Genomic DNA, 22424 nt, shown 5'->3' with positions numbered 1-22424 from the left:
TTAACTCAGACAACACTTTATTTCATTTGCAAAGATATGCACCATCTCAGTGTATGTGCCCTCTCAAAGTAGTGCTGTGATGTTGGATGTTACAGGGACTGTGATAAATGCAGAAACCACTGTTCAGTGCCAGAAAAAAACTCCTCAAAGTCAGCAATAAGAGATGAATTAAATGCTTTAAGGTGCTGATATTCTCATTAAGAAAAAGACTGCAGCTGTCCATCTTCATTCAAGATGAGACAATGAAATGTACTAATACAGAGCTACTTGTGACAGTCAATAACTAGCAGAGGTCAGGACAGGGAAAAACCGGCAGGTCGCTGGTTGTTGCAGGTCAGGCTCCCGCTTTCTAGAGAAGAAAGGCTCCTTTGAAGCGCGTACAGGTTATGCTGCTGCGCCTTTCACCTGCAACAGAGCAGGGGGAGGACCAACACCGCGTCCGTCACCACCACACACACCAAAACACAACCTGCTGCTTGTCCAGCGGGCGGAAAAACAACACTAACATCTGACAGCACTTCCTCTGGGGATTAACTCAGCTTTGTGCTGACTCTGCTGATAAATAAAGACTGACTGGAGGCAAAAAGACACTATTAATGAATATAAGAATTGTGTTACTTGTTAGAAAGAACATATCCATTTTATCACTTATTGATGTGTATGATAATTTTTATCAACAGAGTTAACTTTAGTCGATTAATTGATTAGTCAAGTTGTTCTCAAGAAAAATCCCCCAATTGTCTGGTTCCGGCCTCTCAAATGTAATGATTTCCTGCTTTAGTTTGTCTTATGTGATGATGAATTGCATCTTTTGGGGTTTTGAACTGTTAGTCCGACAAAACGAGCAATTTGAAGAAGTCATATTGGTTTACTTGTGGAGGGCATTTCCACTATTGTGACACATTTTATAGCACAAATGTTTTTATTTTTTTCTATTTCCCTGAAAAAGACCCTGTGAGGTTGAAACCGGTCAGCGTTTTTCAACCAATATTTCTTTTAATTTAAAATAAAAAATCTTTATATTTGAAGATAAAATTATATTAACATTTTTAATATAACTTACTCTTTGCTCAACTTTATAGTGCTTGAAGAACGTTTTCTTTTCTGTGTTAAAATCTGTGTTTGGTCTCCACAATTCTTCAATTAATTGATTTATTGACAAAGTATTCGGCAGATTAATTAAGCAATAATCGAAACAAATGTTAGTTGCAGCCCTAAGTATCAACATACTTTATTGAGCTTGTGATGCAGGGTTTCCATATAGATGATAAAAGCATTGTAATTGAGGCGTTTCTTCTTTTTTCTGTGTTTACATCTGTTTGCCTATAGGAATACATTACGCACCACACTGTGCGGTGGATTAGTGGATTCATGTTCAGAGTGTTTGTGTGTGTGAATACGTGCATGTTCCAGTGTGTGTGTGTGCATGTGAGTGAATAATGACAGGCTGTGGCTCCACTGAGGGGATTGATAATAGCCCGGGCTGTGGGCCCCAGGGGAGAGCAGGTAGACACTCTGCAGTCCTGACCCTGCACTCTCACATTACTGAGTGCCTCGCTCTCAGCCCAGCTCTCCTCCACAATCCCCGCCCAAGAACCACCACAGCACCACCCCTCCACCCCACCGCCCACCTTCGCTCCACCATGACATCACTGCTTCTTCTCTCCCCGAGTCCCTCTTTTGCTTTGTATCTCTTGCTCCGCAGTCTATTTCTCTAAGTTATCCTGCTATTTTCTCTCCTAGTTTCCCCCTCCTCTCATTGTCCTGTTAATCCTCTATAACTCTCTTCTGGACCCCTCAGGGTGCCCACACCTCAACTCAAGCCCGTGTGGATTTGCTTGCTCTAACCTACAAATCCTGCAGTCTGCACACACGCTAAGCTTTACTGTCCCCACAGTCCCGACTCCAACTCAAGCACTGGAGACTTAAACACAAGGGGCTTGGCTGCCATCCAAGAAGAGCAAGAGAGGGAGAGAGAGGTGCAGTCAGTCCACTGACTCATATCCTTCCCTTTCTGACTCTGCTCCAGCAATGATGTAATGCTCTTGGCTTTTCTCCCTCCCCCCACCCTGTGCCTGCCCACCCCCAGATTTTCGTCCCTCCCTCCTCTCCTCCTCTCGCCTTTCCCTCTCTTTTCCTCCTCGACTCGTCCAACATCTCTGCGCTCACTCCTCGCCGGGTGAAGTCACTGCGAGCTCTGGGTAGACACAGCAGCTAAAAACTTTCGAACGTAACCAAAACAGCCCAGGGCCAAGTTCCAGACGTTCGGGAGACGGTGGTGCAGTCGCCATGGGAACGGAGGTAAACAGAGAGAGAAACAAGGGCCTCAAACAGCTTGCAGCTGCCTGGCTCTCTGAGTAAACACTACACAGGACCTGCCCCTGATTTACTGCCTTTAATCACTGGTGGGAGGAGAGTGCCATGGGGTTTGGACTGAGGAAATAATACGAATCTGATCAAATAAATCAGCCCTAATGGGTTACGACACAGGCTGACTTTTATTAGTGGGCCAAAGGAGGGATGGATGCTGGGAGGGTGCTGCACTGGGATGGATCTGGGTTGGGGTGTCCTCACATTAGGGAGCATCGAGCTGAGTTAAACCGTGCCAAAGCACAGTTGAGAAATGGCGTTGGATGATACTCTGGAGCGAATTACCATGAGCGTTGTGGAATTTATTCACCAAATATGATATTGTTTTGATCCATTGGATGTCATTAGCTGAGCGAAGATGGGTAGTCTTTCGCTTTCAACAAAAGTAAAAAGCATGTCAGTAAATTCCTTACAAGCTAACCTGGCACGCAGCACCTGACTGGTGTTGTAACATTTGGCTTACACCGCCCCTTTCACTTTTAATGACACTTCATCCTTCTTCGTCTTCATCTACTAAAACCTGACTGTTAATTAGCCTGTTTGTCTCCCTCCTCCTTAAACAACTTCCTCTCATCCAGCCACCTGATGCCTGTCTTCTCCCGTCTCATCCCTCTGTTTCTCATTCAGTTTTCCATCTTCATTTTCCTTTCATAATCTCAGCGCATTTTTCCCACACCTTCATTCCTCTGATCCCACTTTGTCCATACTTCCATCCAAACATGATCTATCTTTTCCTTTCCTTGTGTAGACACGTCTTTTATCCTCTCCTCCGCCCGCCACCGTCCCGGTAGAAAACCCATGTCCTCACATCTGATGCCTCTCTCCTCCACCCTCCTGATCCTTCATTTCCTCTCCTCCATCTACCTCCTATCCCCCCTCTTCCTCTCCTCCATCCACCTCTGATCCCTCTCTTCCTCTCCTCTGTCCACCTCTGATCCCCCTTTTCCACACTTCCCCGCGTTGTGATCCCTGCGCTCCCCAGAGCTGTGAGGCATGTCCCTGTGTGTGAGTTGCTTGTGCAGGAGCCTGCATGTGTGGTGGCCCCGGGGCAGGGATGACACAGCCCCGCTGGAATGAGAGGGAACAGAGTCTGGGCGTTCCTCTACAAACGCACTATTAAACCCACTGCAGTACACAATGAGCTCATCTTAATTCAGGTCAGATGTACATCCTGCATTCTCTCTCTTTCTTTTTCTCTCCTTCCTTCCTTTTGTAATTGATTACACTGTATACCTTTGTTTTTCTGCACCTTTGTTTATGTGTTCTTCTCTCATCTCTGCCTGCTACTACTCTATGTGCATTAGCCCTACAGTTTATATACACAGCTGAGACAATTGCCCATATTTGCCTGCGGAGAAGGGCATTTGTCAAGTCAGAGCATGAGGGCACCTTAGGCATTTTGTAGAGGTCCCGCGCTCCTGCACTCAGGGCGGACCTCTCTCGTTATCACCACTCTCTGAATGCAATCTAATCATAAACAATAATAAAGGAAGTTTTGTTTAAATTTCGAAGTTCATGAGGTCAAAGTTTGTCCACGGAAAGCCCATAACTCTCCGTAGAGGTGTGGAGACTTTCTCTGTTTTGGCGCTGGCACAATGGGTGTTGAAATCAGCACGCTTGTTTTATCACACGCATGGGAAAAAGTGTTATGCAATCTATCTTAAAAAAATGGGATATGCAATAGATCCTGGAATCAAAGGCATCACAACTATGAGCACCATTACGCTACGTATTGTACGGCAATAGCAGAAGTACTATATGTAAACAACTGAGAAAACTATATCACTATAGTTGCACAAGGCACCCTTTAGCGCCGGTATGAGACGCACCGGGCTTTCCATTAACTCCAATGTAAACCCATCAGCGGCAACAGTGAACGCACAAAGAAAGTACGCCGGGAGTGTGGTGACGTAGTTTAAAGAGCAAAAAGATTCTAACCCTAACCCTAACTAAGTGATTTTCTTGCCTAAACCCAACGTCCTGTGAAACCAGAAGTTTATTTTGAAAAGACACTATGCATAATGAGCTTATTTTGACACGCCGTCCCTGACACGTCCAAAACTGACGAGTTGGGAGAGAGAATGTGTTGTTCATAAGGATCAAAATATACTGTATGTGACAGACTGTGCACAGATTTCATTTGCACATGTATTGGATTTTTTTTGTTTTCAAGATGTGATCATTAGCTTTTTAGAAAGTGGAAGCCATTATCTAGAAATCATATCTGGCTGGATTGATATGATGATCATAATTAAGCAAAAAAAGGAATGCAAATGTGATTTGTCAAAAATATTCTTTGAAACAGAGAGAAGTGGTCCTTAATAATCAATCAGCATATCACCAAATCTTCTTGAGAAAACACAGGAAGTCCAAATGTGTCACCCCGCACTTGAGCTTTGCATGAAACCCCGCTGTTTGTAAGGCATGCAGACCAACATCTATTTGAGCTACTTCTCTTAAAGGCAGAAACAAGGAAGACAAGTAGCTGGTAGCTCTGAGGTGTGAAAATATTGTGCATTTAAAGCAGCATGGGAAACAAAACCACAAATTGACTTCCTTCAAGCTTTGCACGGTGATGTGACAGTCAAACTTATAGTTTCACACAGTCTGCCTTGGGTGGGACATCATCGACAAGTTCAGAGATAAAATCTCCATGTAGAAAACTGACAGAAAAATAACTCTGCAATTGATTATGGTGGGTGACTTTGAAGTAAAAGAAATTGTTTGTGTCACATTTGCACAAGAATAAAATGGTTCAGACTTCTCTTCTGAAATTTTGAAATGGCTGTGATGATGATGACAAATCAAAACCGACTGACTTCAACAGGTTTTGAAGATAGCATCTTTTAGGTTCACACAGTTCTCAACACTCTTAAGAATCATTCATCTAATCAATTTAATAAAAGCACCTGTTTTTATACACAGCCAAAATTGAGATAATTAAATACCACATCATCATAAATTGATCAGATATTTTACCACATCTGTACGGTAATCGCTCCTCACTTAACCCAGCTGCATTCAGGTTGATTGTATGTAATGGAAACAGTTGGACTGAGTTCCTCTGCGAGAGCCAAAGTAGAGGAATGTCATTTTAGTGCCTCGTGCCCACACCCATACCCGCACATGTCCTCTTACGAGCGAAAAGGTTTGAGGTTTCCACACAATGTTGTATCTCCCATGGTTGACTAGTAATGTCCAACGCGTTTAACTCTGACATAACTCAGCGCCAGATGTTTATAATTGAAAAGCATTCAAATCTGTTGGACGCCGCTTCGCTTTGTGTGATAATGATAGCCGTGACATTAAGATCTGCTGGCTGTTTCTTATGCCTGGTTTTAACACTGGTTTGTGTCAGAGCAGCTCCCCAAAGACCTTGTTTAGGGACTCGGAGAGAGAAAAAAGAGAGAGAGAGAAAAGCGAGGTCCTCGGGTTTCACAGCTGCAGGCCCAGCTCAACCCTAAAGTAAATGGACTTGAGGAAAGCCAATCCTAATTGATTCCAAGCCTCAAAGCTCTTTAGTAAACATTGTGGAGCAATGAAAATGACTTGTTATCCTAATTCATTGGATGCTCACGCTGCGCGTTCAGCAGAGCCGAGAAGGGAGGAAGCAGATGGAGGCGAGATTAAACTGAATTATTCTCATTCAGAGATATATTCATCACCAAAGAGCTTCAGAAAGTGTGTCCAGATTAGAAGCAATGATGACATACACAAACAAGGCAGATTAATTGACGAGGACCACTTTTCCCTAATTATCTCTCTCAGATTATTATGATTAAAACTAAGCATAAACATTTGCACAGTAAATAATGTATACACTGTGGATTAACCACTAGGTTTGATCGCTTTTTCTTCACGAAGACATGAGAAATCAAAACATATTGGAGACTACAGCTGGATTAATATGACAACAGGGGCGTCATAGGGAACCCCTGATCTGACCTTCCTTCGGCTCCCTAACTATCAATGTGGACGGAGCACAGCTAGCCTGTGAAGTGTCCGGCTTGTTCTGTGTGTGGGAAGTTCCTGTGGAGAGACCCCGTGCATGGAGCTGTTGGTTGGCCCTAATGGCTTCCTGTGGAAGCACTGCTTCTCAGTGGAGGGGTTTCCTTAACCCATTTTCCTGCTGATGGGAACATTTCCGCATTGCCCTCATGTGAATCTGCTCATCCTATTCATGTGTTAGGATTCCTACTAAACAAGTGACGCCTCTGCTTGGGGAATGCCTCAAATAATGTGCAACAGATAACCGTAACTGAGACTTAACGCACCATTCTGTGGCTGAAACCCACCCACCACATGGCATGAGTTTTTAATGACAGGTAAACTCAGGTGAAGCCAGCCCAGCGAAGTCTCTGTTACTGGCAGTGATTGCTGCTCCTCCAAGGGGGTGAAATTCCATCTCCGTCCTCCACAAAGAGTCGGTGTGACGTGGTGTCAGTCAGGCTTAGAGATGGGCCTCCCATCCAATATTCACTAGCTCCTCAAGCTGTAAATCTACACAGCAACAACATCGACGCAGCACAGGCCGAACACTGAGAGCCATCTCAATGTCTAACTAGTCTGGTTTACAGTAACAAAGCCCTGGCACAAGTTTGAAGGTGGTTGGGGTTAAAGGATAAGGAGTGAATGAGGTCAGCGGAGTGTCTCCATAAGGGAAAAAAGTGCATAAATGTTTGTGTGTGGTAATGATTATGTTCTTGATATATATAGACAAAAAGTCACGAGAGGGAAAACATTACCCTCAAAGACCCATGACGGTTATAAAATCCCACAGCCTCACACAGTATGCAGATGTGGATCATCAGGGTCTGATTATGACGGTGATTAAAAATGCTTTAAACTCCATGAAATACGCCTTGACTGCTAAAGACTGCAGGTAAATAACGAAGCAGCACATCAACACAGATTGCAATTGTCTTTCATCTTCTGGTTATTATACACCTGTAGCATTGCAGCGCTAAGGTATCAGAGAAACAGAGCTCTGAGGTCTTGGCTGACATTCCCATACAGTGAAAGGAACTATTTTAGAGCATGAAATGCTAAACCGCTGTAAAAGCCGTCACAGCTACGGCTTCAACAATGACCTCATCTTGTCCCTCTGGGACCCTCTTTGGCATGCTCTGCTGTGGGACAATACTGAATGAACAGCAAAACATGAATCGCCAGCACCACACACACACACACACACTGCTCGAAATGTAACAAAACACTGACATTACCTCAGAGACTACGGAGGGATGACAATCGGCACGGACACAAAAGGACCAGGCCGACCCTGAGGCTGTCGCTATAACAGGGGCACACTTGAGGTGAGAGGATACACTCTCACTCAGTACATTCAGCACTCCTCAGATAATTTTCAGCCTGTCAGCAGTTCTTAACTTGTGTATCTACTACTCCGTCACAAAGATGAAACAAATAATCTATTCTTCCCTCTCTTTCTCTTCCACGTCTAATCAAATTCATTCATTTTTTTGTAACTGTCTGGTGTTCTGCTGGTTTTCTACTCACCCTATCTGTCTGTTGGTGGATGGAGCCTGAGTGATGACGGAGCTGGACTGAGGAGAGGGCAGGGCCTGCTGGATCACTATGCTGGTATCATGGTTGCCCATCCGTGAGTGGGACTGCTGGTGCTGCTGGCCTTGGCCTGACTGGCCGTGCAGTGAGATGCTCTGCAGCAAGGACAGGGGAGAGAAAAGCAAGCAGTATATCTGAGGTTAGGAATCTGTCAAGAATGTCACATTCTACCCAGCAAGTTGTATTTTCAGCACAGCTCAAGCATAGCAACTGTTTGAATGGGTAATGAGGATCTATGTAAACTATCATCCACAGGCTTTTTTCTGAGTTGGGGAAACAGAGTCTAATGAAGAACAGGTTTCCTTATTGTTCCTTGCCCAGCAGGACAGTTTGTTTGTTTTACATGTAACTGTAATTGTTTACATGTAACCGCATAAGCATTCCAAAATAATCCTGTACTGTAAGTAACAATATATCTCCGAGCTCAACGCACATATCTTGGCATAAAACAAACACCAAGTTGAATTCATTTGCATTGAGTCAAATGTGAAACAGCGGCTGGCAATGATCAAATATAAAAAGGAGAATACAGAATGTTAAAAGTAGTTTACCTGACAACAAGTATTGACCTTAAAATATGGATGGAGGAAAGGGAAAGGAAAGTTTATCAGTAATTGAATATGTTAATTTTTCAATTCGAGCTTCCACTCTGCTTATTGGTCTCTACACTCCCAGAGAGCCTTGCTCTGACTCGCTGCCGCCTGCTGACTTAGCAGAGCCTCCCATCATAAACCACACAGGCCTGGGAGGCTAGACAAGGCTGACCTGAGCACAGACAAGCTCCAGAGCCAAACCACCCAGACGACAGCTTAGCTACGGCGTGCACTGCACATCTTTTCCAGACGTTAGATAAGCAGTCTGTCTTGTGGTGATTTGACTAGTACCCATGTTTCAGGTGAAGGTGCCTGCAGAGCAGATCTATAATGCATAAATGACCACGGCTTATGTGAGAATGTCTGGCCAGGTCTTTTTATTGCTGTCACAAAAGTTGTCTCAGGGGTCTGTGTGCACGTCTGGGAGGAAATAGGACTCCTTCCTTGAGAGATAGCTGGAGAGTTGTTTGAAGTTACAGGTGGAGAACCTGATCTCTCTTCTCCTCATCTGTGGTGGGTGACAAATCTCCACCTGCTATAGGCCTGTCTGTCACTGTCAACAAGGCCGATGGGAATCGGGGAGCGAGGCGTCAACAAGGGCTGGATGTGCAACACATGACTACACTTTTTTACAAAAAGGAGAGAATATGGCAGGAATATCAGACGTGTCTATATTCTGTATGTGTGGTTAGCAGAGTGCGGTCACATGAGGTCTAGGTATTTTGAATCTATGTGTGCTTCAGCTAGTGTGTGGGCTGCTATTAGTGACATGACTGATGATAGCACCAGATAACAGTTCATAACCACCTAACCTAGGCCCTTTGGGTGGCTGTGGCTTTGGGTTCACCTCAGGTTTTTATTTCCAGCCTGAGGCTTTGTTCTCCACTCTGCAGTACCTGTTTAGTGTCCTCTTCTTCCTGGGCCTTGCAAAACTCCTGCTCAATGGAGCAGTCCAGTTCGCTGAACAATCCCACCTCCTCACAGTTCTTCAGGAAACGTGTCGGTGTGGGCGTCTGGTCTGGAAATCAAGGGACATTTTTTTAGATTTGACATCAACTACTGTTAATAAGTGTGTATTTGTATCAGGCTGCATGTACACCACGATCATGGACAGAAAAACACTGCAGCACCAGCAAAATTATTATTACCATTATTCATAAGGGACTGTGTATGACATTAAACATAAATGAAACATACACACAATGACAAAGCAGCGTTAAACAAACAAACAGGACACATGATTCAACATTATTCACACATATAGTACATCACACACACACACACACACACACACACACACACACCATGTTAGCAAGAAGTATAGTACATATTAGACAAATAAATAAAAGCAAAGTATATGTATTGATAAATTGTTTTTGTTTCATTGTATAACTTTTACTCTTTAAACTTTAATTTGCAAAATCAGTTTCCTTGTTCTCTGATCTTTATGTTTAGTTTGTTTTGTATTTTCTAGCCCTATTGATTCTGCATTTTGCTAAAATGCTGTTTATTTTATTATTATTATTATTATTATTATTATTATTATTATTATTATTAATAATAATAATAATAATAATAATAAACTTTATCTACTTTTCAGTTCAGTTATTACACAGAATAAAAACATACAGTATATATTTCATAAAACAGAAGCAGATACTCAACAATAAAAGCAGAATTAAAAGACAAATAAAACCAAAACTAAAGGATTTGCAAGCAACAAACTTATAAAAAAACGCTAGCATATATAAGTGTGTTTTTAAATTTTTTTTATTTTAAATGTGGTACAGGCTCAGCTGACCTGACAGTGAGGGGAAAGTAATTCCATAGTGTTGGAGCTAAAATGGTAAAAGCACGGTCCCCCTTTGTTTTGAGCCTAAACCGTGGGCTATTTAATTGGTCAGAAGATCTCAGTAATCTTGGTGCAGAGTATATTATATATCCATTATGTACAGTATTTATGTGGACCACTGTTAGTCTACAAACTCTTTTAAGATCAAAATATAAAGAATGTATGTTGTTGTTACGTGTTCGTGATGATTTTAAGAAAACACAACTCCCATTCCGTTAGCGAGGGAGAGATACTGCGCTTGACAGCCCCATTCCAGCTGATGAAGTACAGATCCCACCTACAGAGTGGGGGTCTCATTTGTTGAGCTCCGTCAAGCTGCGGTATTCAACTTGACGTTGTGGGGGGTGCACAGAGATCAGGTTTCAGACAGTTGAAGGTGATTTTAGGATCAGGCTTGTTTCAAAGGCTAAAAGCATACTTCATGGTGTGTTTATCCATTCTGGCTAGACTGGGGATTGACTCAAACTTTCATCATGACCTGTGCACCCAAAATACAGGTTTACCACAAATACGCTTGTTTTCCAATTCGACACAACCCTATTAATAAAAAAGCGAGTCAATTTTTAGTTGAGGATATGAGCTAACGGAGCAGGAGGTTAACTTTAGGTCAACAATTATAGCACTAAAATTGAAAGAGATTATAGTGAGCAGCTTAGAGCACATGTTAACATGTGTGGCTGAGCTGTAACTTACAGTATAAGCGCTGACTATTTTATCCTGAGCTCAAGGTCTCAGTAAGAGAAATGGTCAGAGCTGTAACTCAGACGATAAGAACACCCGGCCTAGAAAATCCGATCCTGCTGTCCACTGGGCGTAAATAATAAAGAAGACACAATCTCGGCGGTGTGGCTAGTGCTGTCATCTAGTGTGGCCTGGCCGTTTCTAGGAATGGAGATCTATACTTATGGATCGGCCTTGGGTTGACACTTGGTACACAAACCACAATATGATATTTCTTTGAGCAGTAGATTAATGTATACTGCAATATTCTTAAAACCATTGTAAACCATCTCCCTCTATAATAAGATCAAGACTAATGACACATCTGATGATGGGAAAATGCAAATCACACCTTAGCTAAACGTGCTGATTTCTCCCGTCATACGTCAGCGCCTCCTGAAGTGTGCGTAAGTGGCATGCACTGAACAGGACTGAGCCGCAAGGTAGCGTGTGTCACATGCTTTACATTACTGTAAACAACTGGTATAGACACGCCATAACGCTTTCTGATGATAGACAAGTGTGTCTGTCTGAGCGTGAGTCACCGAGGCGCACACCTGCAAATGAGCTACGAGTTCCCCGTGAACCCTGCTGAGGTAGAGTCTGTATCGATGCAGCCGTAACTCACCTGATAACATGTTGTCGTTCTTTATGGAGGGGAACTTAAGGGTCATCTCATGTTTGTGTCTATGTATCATCAGATGGTCCTCCGTGGGGAATCGCTGTGGAGTTTTTTAAGAAGTAGGATTGTGAGAATTGTATGTACAAAGACAAATAAGTGTTATAAACCAGTACACTGAAGCTTTAAGCCAAAATAACATTCACTGTTATTCCCCATTTAAAGAGTGAATACCCAAAAGAGCATCAGCCCTGGTGTTGCCTTCAAAGAGAATTTTTTTTCTACACCTGCAGCGTTATTTACAGTTTATGTTTCACATCATTGCTATTCTGTTTCTCCCCTATGCGTGAGGCAGTAACCCTCTCCTCAGGCCTCCTCAATGTACACCTCTTCATTTTACACACACACGTACATACTGTGTTGTGTTGCTTTGTCTCGACACTCACCTGAGAACAGCCAGGAGCGTTGCACACGTACGGCCTTTCCTGGTCTGAGTTCATCACTCTGGCCACCTTCTCATAAAACTACAAAAAAAAATAACAAAAAGACAAAAGGAGAAAGCGGAGAGAGGAAGTGAATGACTTGAGTTTCCCCCACCAGCATCCAAGAGGAAAAATACACTCATTGTGTCACGCTAACACATAAAATTGCCGTTGCACCTGAAACAGCTGTGTGGTTATTTTCAGTAACAAAAAGTTTTGTCGGTAATCGAGGATCAACTAAAATGACATCAAGGCTAAGGTTTGGGGTTATAAAAGGACTGGAAACACTGGGAAAGTATTTAAAAAGTTCAACATACTTAAGTAGTTGAATTTATTAGTATGTTTTATTACATATAATCATAGACTCTAACCTCTAAAGTTGGTCATGAACAAAAACAACAAGAAAATAATGTATTGCTAGCACTCTATAAAACATACAATCACTGTTAAACTCAATTAACATTTATTTCTGCTGGGCCAACTGCGTATGCAGAGGTACACATACACGTCTAGGAACACTTGCGATGGTTTCAGCTTAAATTTGAATGGAAACAATGACACGATAAACTATGTTTGAAATTTGCAATCAAACACCAACACTGGTGGTTTCAACAAGGTTGTCTTGAAATGTTTAATCTCACCACAAAGTGACAGACTCTGGTCTAACACATCTGGTAACTACAATTACTCCCCAGTAGTGAATGTGAAAAATCCCTTTTCACTAATTTACTTATACAGCGAGACAAACTGGCACCTAAAACTCATCGAATACCTTTTTTTCAAAAGTTGACATTCTATTTTCATGTTTCAGTCAGCAATCATTTAAGGATTTAATCAAGTTATTCAGTTCACGTCATAGTGAGAACGAGAAAAGGAAGTGGTTGCAGAGCAGCAGTGCATGAGGGATGGATACAAGATGCAGTTTATTTGTTCTAAAAAACAACTTTAAAAACATATGCTTATCTTCCAAATCTGTGCTTTGTAAGTAATTGCTCCGCACACTACAGCCATAGCCATGCATCATGTCAAATGTGCCATTGTATTTTTTTTAGAAGGCTTTAATAATTTAGAGTGAAAAAGAGGACAAACTTTCCCAGGAAAGAGAAACGCATAAAAAATGAAAGGCCAACAAATTCTGTAAATGTCCTGTCCCTCCGTTCACCTGCAGAAATTAAATCATGCACGAGAGGATGCATTCTGCATGCAGCTTTAAAACTATATTGAAAACAGCGCGACTATATTTATGACAGGATGTCAGGGAGAAAAACAACACAAATAACAGGTGCATTTTAACAGCTTCTCAAGATCAAACCAAGAGCAGTGACATGACATTTAAAAGGCACTCTAATCAATCATTGCATTTGATGCATGTGATGCCTCACACACATTTAAATATCAATACTACATAATTGCTCCTGCCAACAGTATCTATAGCAAGACTGTTCTATTATTGTAAAATTAGAAATCTACATAATTTACATAATATTTATAAGAAAGAATCAACAAGGCAACCAGTATAGTATAGCTGGTTTAGAAACCATTGTGTCTGTAAAGAGTATGTTAAGACAATATTAAACACAGATTTATTTAAAAGAGAATTTTGTATTATTATTATACCCAGTAAATTCAGGTACAGAAAGTATTCTTTGGACTTAAGCCCTTGTCCTGGCCTCTAACATTATGTTTAATGACTGCTGGCTACTGTGTCAGTATTCTTACTTCAAGGTCTTATCATTGTCCAGTACGATGCAGTGTACTTTCCTCATCTCTGACAAACACAAACAACCAACCTCTGAGCAGTCACCATATCAGCCGGCACTACAGATGCCCAGCACTTTCTGACAGATGTTTAAACAGATGTTAAGTGAGTACGACAAGTATTAAGGTATTCTTTATTAATCCCCAAGCACAGCACAGCACCGAGGGACCAACTTTATCTTCGAGCCAGCGCCTCGATCAACTGCAGGAAGATCCTTAGCATTGAACATGCAGGTCTTTTTTGGTGAAAGAACATTCAAACTCCATACAGAAAGGCCCCAGTTGGCCTCTGAGAGGTCTGAACCAAAGCCGCACCGAGAGCATGTGAACGTCCAGGGTGACTAAATTAAGCCTTTACAAACTATTTGAATGGTGCCTGGAAGAGGGCACAAAAACAGTGCATCTCTATTCTGACACCACAATAGTAAAGCTAAATGAGGAAATGTGCGGATAAAGAATCTACAGGAAGCAAAAACACACTATTTCTGTTGTTTTCATCCGTCTTCCCTCATATAGCACTGCTCCAATCTCATCAAAACAAACGGTTCAAAGAGGGTCCGTTAAGAAGCTATACTAATTTAATCATCAGCATTAGGTGTTTATCAGTTGTCATTTATTACATACATATAACACAAAGTTTGCCACCATCATCAATTCACGAACCCGAAATTCAATGCCGCTGCCTCACGTCACGTGTCGAGCATGAATACCTTCATACACTATGTACATGTGTGTCTTTTTCATGGGCACAGACTATTTCCTCAAGCACAGTCAAAACACTCAAATGTTGTGTTATGCTAAGCAGCGCTGTTTACCTAACAAGCTGTACTTCATGAGCGAGCCTGCAGAACAGGGTCTGGACAGGGTCTCTCTGTCAGAGAGCAATGAGCCCTGGTCTCTCTTTCTGTCACCAGTCCACTCCGTCTCCATACAGGGCCCCTAAAAACTCACCTGGTCTCCTTTGACACAACAAACAGGACTAACGCTGCTGATCCTAACCCTGAACCAAGGATGATGGCAAGTATGAACGACTGAAGAACCAGTGACGTGATTATTCACGTCTTGAATCAACATTTAAGGCCACATTTTTATTCAAAATATACAGAACTTTGAGGTATTTCTACATACAATGCCACCATCGTTTTCAGGCTTTCTTCCTGAACACCTGTACAACTATGAATCACTTCTTTTAAATCTACAACTCGGCCAAAAATCCCCAAATCACCAGAGAGCACTAATAAGAAACAAAGAGTATCCATGACTATTAAAACAGATGCAACATTTTTACATTTACCTTCCTGTTCTTAAAATGAGACTTGGTCATTTCATCACATTTACCAGGAAATTCGAACCATATGACGCATAAAACTTTTAACCATTAATTCTGTGAATGCCTCTGTGAATTATCCAATAGCTTTCACACTTCAAATTATCAGTACTCAACGCCCCTTTCCTTGGAAGAGGCACTTGGCTCTCATTTGATATAGATGTTTTAGTTTAGCAGAGGAAATTTGGTTACACTTTACATTAACTACATCCTGATGTGTGCGAGGGGAAGGATTAGGGTCCGGCGTTCGATTTCAAGAGGAGCTGGGGAGGAATTCTCCAGGTAGAGCGCATATATTAGAATTTAAACAATATAGTGAGGAAAAGAGGGGCTGGGGTGCAAAGGCATATGGGGTTAAAGCAAGCACAAACATGCGCAGCAATTCAAATCTCTAACTCCCCATAGCCGGGGCCTTTGACAGCACAAGTTCAAGGTAGGATCACGGCGAACCCTGAGGCGGCGAACATGGCCTTTCTTAGACAATGTCTGCCCTGAATTTCTGCTCTTGAGTGAATGCATGACAAAAAGCCTGCTGTGATGTAAACATCAAGACCTATCAATTACTGGCCTCTTCCACAACTTGTAAACTCAAACAATACAAAGAAGCCTCCTCAGAGGGGCAACCACATTATTCTTACTCACAACATGTTTTATAGAATAGAGGAAAAAGTCCCAGAATGAAATGATTAAAATTTACAAGTCGATATAATAAAATACGCCCAAAAAGTTTGTTTTTTTTAAAGGTGAAATGAGACTTCTGTGGCTGGTGTTATGATTTCTGTTATTCGACCCCTTCCTACATTAGTACAATCATTACCAGAGGAATGTTTCACCTTGAGCACATGCAACAACCATCAACAAATAAAGGTCACATTTCATTACTGCAATCAGCCGCTGCACTGCAATCAGGCTGAATACTGTGTAAAATATGTGAAGAATTAGATCTGCATCAAGGTTACTAAATAACTCAAGTTATCCAGTAAGTTTAATGTAGAAGTATTTGATGTTTTTTATTTATTTATGTAATTATTCACAATTTGATGTTTATTTTGCTTGCTGGTAGCTGGCTATTCACTTCAGTAGAATATTACTGAATGTAAGATATGATACATTATGATACAAATAATAATAAAATATGTATCATCAGTTATTATTATCAATTATTAATATTAATATTAATATTAATATTATTATTATTAAGTCACAATTGTTAACTCTTCTCAAAATATAATGGATTTTTTTTTGCCAAGGCTTTTTACAACAAAGAAGTGAAAAAATGTGAAAAAAAGGATTCAACTTCCAAACTTTTTCTCAAACTGTTGCTTTCATAAAATCTATAGAAGTACAATAGGTGCCTGATCTCATTATTAAAATAAAATAATAATAAAATCTGTATTAAATGATCAGAATCACTAACAACATCATCAAACTTAAATGCCTTTAGGTGCTTATTAAAAGGGAACACAATATAACCTCCATACAGCCTCCACTCCACATGAATCTAAAAGCAGCGTGCATGAAAAACAAGCGGTTATTGATAGTGTGTTGTCACATAAACATAATGACAAGCGGAGAGTAATCAAATGATTAAAACATCTTTCTTTTTTTCCAGCCATGCACAGAGCGCGCCTCGTCAGCACAACCTTCCTGAAAGTAACCCTCAACATCTCAGCGGTTAATCAAAAATCGACTGCTGGAGCTGCAGAATGACGTAATGTTGGTCACATATACACTGTTCAAGAGAAAAAAAGGGGAAACGTACATTTTCTCGGGAAACATGGAGCATCATCACTCTTTTTTCTTTTTTAAACTTGGCATGACAGTAAAAAAAAACATCATTTCCAGACCGATCAGTAGCTGGTGAACCGCATGCAGCGCGCAGAAAGAGTCACCGACTGCCGGCTGTTCGTTTATCCCGAGATGGGACGATGGGCATGGGCATGGCAGTGCTGCAGCAGGGGTCCAGCTTATGGAGCTATATGGAGCACATAAGAAAAAAACTGGAAGACGTGCCAAATTGGTGTAAAGTGCAATGAAAATCCTTTGCAATTGTGTAGTTTGTAGATGAATTCCTGCAGACTTGTCTCCACTGAGCAGCACTTGACTCCAACTTCACCAACAGTCAACAGATAGACAGGCTGACGCACAGGAGTGAGATGACAATGCACCTACTCTGACAAAACCAACATCTCCTCTCAGAGGCAAAACATAGCATCTCGACACACACTGCTGAAAGCGCACAACAAGACAAGCTGTTGCATGAAGAGAAAAAAGGAGCAGTAAAAAAAGTAAGAAGAAGGATTCGCTTTTTATAACAAACACAAACAAACCTGCAGGGGCGCGTGCACGGTCCTCTGCATGCTGGTTGCGAGCTTTTCTCAAACTTACCAAACAAGTGTAGAAAAATGTGTGAAGCAGGTCTCTGAGAGAAGAAACCACGTTGGACTGGGTAAAAAGATTACAATACGATCTATTTAGAGAAGCATAACGTCATCCCCCCGGGTGACGTCACGTGGGATTCCTGAACTTCTAAATCATTGCGGTCCGCTTGGTAGGCGGCGCGAGCGTGGGGCGGAGTTTTTGCACATGCACACACCCAGCTAGAGGCATGGATGGATGGAGCAGGGAGGGATGGACGGACGCTGCTGGACCTGGAGTGAGTGGAGTGGGTGTGGTTGCAAAAGCTGCATCTCCAATACTGACCAATTAGGCATGCAAATGAGCGCTCTGCACCAGCATCTTCTGAACTGACAACTCTGAACTGTCTCATTAGCATGATGAGTGACATCACTTACACTATGTGTGAAATGAGAGGATTCAATCACACACTTCATCACTTGAAAGAGAATACATTCCCCAAAACGCCCTTCTTTTGTTTAATTTTTCTTTTTTTTCTAAATGTAATTTCATTTATTATTATTTATTTGATCTTATTTCACATGAGAAGCACCCCATGTTGTATCTGTGTGTTCTATAATTTCATTGTAAAAAGTGGAAAAGTTGGTTCACTTCATATTTGTATCTAATTAAGTATGTTTATGTAAATGTCTGAGTAAAACCAAATAAAGGAAAAACAAAATGAAAAAAAAAAGAAAGACAATACATAGGACTTCACATACTGTAAAAAAAGAAAAAAAGTCAAGTAGCATACTGAAATCATTACAACATTTTCAGGTGGAGTTTCATTCATTCGCACTGTGCAATATCATTTTCCACTTGTGCAATTTTGTTAATAGTCTGTTTATTGTCAATACTGTATATACAGATAATGCACTAAACTCACTTTTAACAGTCTCTTCTGCACTATATTCACTTTTTTAATAGTCCTGTATCACAGCTGTTACCCTGCACTATATTCACTTTTAACAGTTTTCTTCATCTCCTTGTATTTTTATATCTGTTATATTTTTTTGTACTTTGTACTACTAACTTTTTTACTGTCTTTTTACTAACATGTTTTGCACTATGGAACTGTGACGCTGGAAACTTGAATTTCCCTCGGGATCAATAAAGTTACTATCTATCTATCTATCTATCTATCTATCTATCTATCTATCTATCTATCTATCTATCTATACTGCTCCTATTTTTATACTTCCTTCTATTTAAATGGTTCATTGTTTTGTTACACTTTGTTTAGCTCTTTTTTTTACTGTGTTAGCTGATGCATCTTGTTTTTTGCACTATCCCCTTTGCTGCTGTACACTGCAAATGTCCCTACTGCGGGACTAATAAAGGAATATCTTATCTCTTATCTTATCATAATAGCCAATTTGAGTCCTACTAACAGGCTAATACAATGCACCTTTTGTCTTTCTACCCTTTGTTGACGATAAATAATATATATTATATTAATATCCATACTACCATACTATTTAGTATGCCAGAAAAAATATTAAGTCTGTCCCAATACATAGTATGTCAAATATTGCCGAAAATACCAGGACGTCCTACTGCATCTGGTCGCCGGAAGTCAGCAGGATTTTCTGTCTATTCTGACCCACAATCCTCTGCGCCTCGGATGTATGAGCAAGAGGGTCAAAGTTCAAGGTGCAATGTTATGATGAAATAGTATCAGAGAATGTATATATACGTTCTTCCCAGAAGTGAAAGTCAATTGTTCGTTCCATCCAGAAGCAAAGCTACGCTTCTGCCATTTTAGACTGAAAGCGACTACCGAACGCCAGTAAAACGTCCGCCTAAAAAATGCCGTACAAAAGTAAAACAAAATTATTTATTTTCTATTGTCATATTCTACCTAAATGGCCTGTGTTGAACAATAAGTTATTATAAATATAATAAGTCCAAAACGGCGGCAGCAGCTGTTGTCAAAAAACACCGGAGTTCTGTCTCTTTGCTTCAATACTCGTTGGTAGTATGACCCAATAGTGTGCATACTGCATGCAACAGTAGGTACTTTGTAAGGACAGCTGCAGTACGTACTAAAAGTAAAAAGAAAAAGTATGTGATTCGGAATGCACCCTTATTAAAATAGGCCTGCAGTGGCACCTACTGACTGGATTAACCTGCTATGGGGCCCTGAGGCACAAATGAGCTGTTGGCCACTATTAACCCCCCCATTCCCCTTACCGTCTGTGAAATGTGTGCAGTTTTTCTAAACTGGAATATTACCTGGTCTCAGATATGCTGTGTGGTAATTTGATCAAACACAAATTGATTTTGAAATAAGCCCAAAACTGGAACAAAGAAGATCTTCAAACTAGATTTTGACAGGCCATGGACTATCATTCGGTGAATCTTTTCGATTGGATTAGCACAAACCAGTAAAACTGGAACTTTCAGCGTCCTTTTTTTTTAATTCTGGGGCCCAAGTAGCTGTTGGCAATCCATCATTGGTGACAGTTTTCTATTTCAAAGCATCAAAGCTACATATCACCGTTGCACTTCCTCGTCAGTGCCCTAACAGTTGTTTTCTTTGCTACTGGCTTCTTTTCTGATAGTCAAATCAAACAAATTTCTACTTATATTTAGCAAAACATATCTCTCACAAAAGGGCCATAAACGCATCATCAAGCTTCACTTGCAAATGAATTGAACGTGCACACATACACATAGTTGTTCCACACTGCCTTCCCTGAAATGTGTGCCTGAGGTACGGCACATTAGAAGAGATTTAAACGGCTTTGGAGTACAAAGCATTTATATTGGAGCTCTGTGTGACCTGCTGGTGCCAACTGGCTGTGATTTCTTAGGCCACAGACACCAGTAGTGAAGCCATCCTCGGCTTCAGGGATTAATGACTCCTCACACATTGAGAAATGTTTACCACTCGCCTGCGACCACTCCACTAGACGCACTAAGAGCTCTGTCACTGAAACAATAACGCAGTCTGAAAAGCCCTCATAACTCAGAGCTTCTCCGCCTCTGTCTTTTAACCAGAGCTTTAATCAACGTTTATGACATCCTTTTGTCTCTTTATTGCCAATATATTTCCCAACCAATCCAAACATTATGTTCCCAGAGGAGCAGACTATTAAGGTTGGAAAGAGCCGATACAGTTTGGGTCAGTGACCCACACTAAGGCAGATTTGATCTATATTATACTAAACCTTTTATTATTATGCCTTTGTGCAATGCTTTTGAGTAAGATCACCTTGGGAAGATTATCACCGGCAAAGATGCTTTGTTGCGGCGGGTGCAAAAGGTGAAGGAGGCGAAATAACAAAAGTGTCATACAGGTTTTCAATTTGTGATTAAAATATAAAATAGAAATATTTTACTTTGCACAACAATCGAAGATGAAAAGAAGATGTTTGAACAAATGGATTGTTACTGTAAAACATTGTGTCCTGCTCTCTACATCTTGCCTGCAGGGATGGAAATTGGCTCTCAGTATAACTGCATGCTATTCCACATTACAATACCTCAGCAAGAAGAGTAAGATGGCAGATTCAGTTTCATGCTATATTCACTTCTAGCAAATAGCTTTAAGGTGTAAAGTTGCATAAATTATGGGGGTGAAAAACACAGAATATAGATTTTTTTCTGCAAAATTTCTTAAAGGTAAAATGTGTAAAATCTGGCGACATCTAGCGGTGAGGTTGCAGATTGAAACCACTCCTGTGTGCCAAGCGTGTAGGAGAACTACGGTGGCTGACGTGAAAATGCAAATGGCCCTCTCTAGAGCTGTTGTTGTAAGAGTAGCGTAGATAATTTGGAGAATAACAAATGCCACTGTGTAGAGTGTGTGTGTGTATGTGGGAAGTGAGTGGTGAAGCAAGAGAGAGAGAGTAGTGGCGAATGTGTGTGAGCGAGCAAGTGAGCTAGTGGAGCAAAAGACAGAGTTAGTTTAGCGCTGAGAATATCAAGCTAATGTAGAGTGGAAGTTGCATGTTGTGTAGAAAGAAATGCTGCAGCTCCTCAACACCAACAGAGGTTTCCCGTGTCTTGTTTTCCCGGCGGCTGAGTGGAGTGACGGGGGTTAACTCCGGCGCGAGTAACGTTATCGCCTAAGCAGGAAAAGTTAACACAGCGTTTGTCCGTTCTGGGCTACTGTAGAAACATGGCGGTCGGCTCCGTGAAGAGGACCTGCTCTGTATGTAGAAATAAACGGTAAAGGTACCAAAAACACAATGACTCTTATTTTCAGGTGAATATACACGAAAGAAAACATACTAATATTATATTCCATTTCTGCCAATAGATCCCCCTAAATGTTACACACTGTTCCTTTAAAAGGCTAATTAAATGCTAGAAGAATTGAATCTATTATCAGTAGCTCTCTGGCAACTGATGATTTCTATGTTTCTCTATATGCAGTGGTTCAAATGAATCTCCCTGCCCCTTGCAAACTACAGGTACATCTCCATATTTCCCATTTTATTCAGGATTTTAAAAAGGAGTGACTGAGAGACATAGTTCAAATTTTTGTTCATAGACTCACAGTGGCGGACTTTTACCCAATGGATGTAGCCCAAGTTCCATGTTAGTTCTTCTCAGCCATACTTGTAGCCTGTAATTGTTTATGTAATTTAGTTTCTGAACTTCTAGGAAGGATGTTTTAGTGGTTATAGATCAGGAAATACTGAATAATGACTCAGACCTCGGGACTTGTTAACAGTGCTGCCAAAGTATGACATTGTTTATCAAAGTCTGAGGC

General features: G+C 41.1%; 1 protein-coding gene across 3 annotated transcripts in view; it reads right to left on the bottom strand.

Moving 5' to 3' along the window:
• Window positions 1-18431, bottom strand: part of creb5b (cAMP responsive element binding protein 5b) — a 42572-nt gene extending 24141 nt beyond the window's left edge. The window contains exons 1-5 of one of the 3 annotated variants that reach the window (XM_074653888.1): window positions 17693-18431; window positions 12184-12261; window positions 11747-11840; window positions 9443-9564; window positions 7888-8048 (exon numbers count right to left, since the gene is read on the bottom strand). In XM_074653888.1, the coding sequence (XP_074509989.1) occupies window positions 7888-8048; window positions 9443-9564; window positions 11747-11840; window positions 12184-12237 (431 nt within the window). In that variant the 5' untranslated portion in view covers window positions 12238-12261; window positions 17693-18431. Of the gene's footprint in view, window positions 1-7887; window positions 8049-9442; window positions 9565-11746; window positions 11841-12183; window positions 12262-17066; window positions 17565-17634 lie in introns of those variants that run through there. The other 2 variants (XM_074653886.1, XM_074653887.1) reach the window with 2 other exon arrangements.
• Window positions 18432-22424: the final 3993 nt, after the last annotated feature.

Source organism: Sebastes fasciatus, chromosome 12 (genome assembly GCF_043250625.1).
Source record: "Sebastes fasciatus isolate fSebFas1 chromosome 12, fSebFas1.pri, whole genome shotgun sequence".
Lineage (NCBI taxonomy): Eukaryota > Metazoa > Chordata > Actinopteri > Perciformes > Sebastidae > Sebastes > Sebastes fasciatus.
The sequence above is the reverse complement of the archived record's forward strand: the minus strand, read 5'-3'. Positions and strand labels throughout refer to the sequence as shown.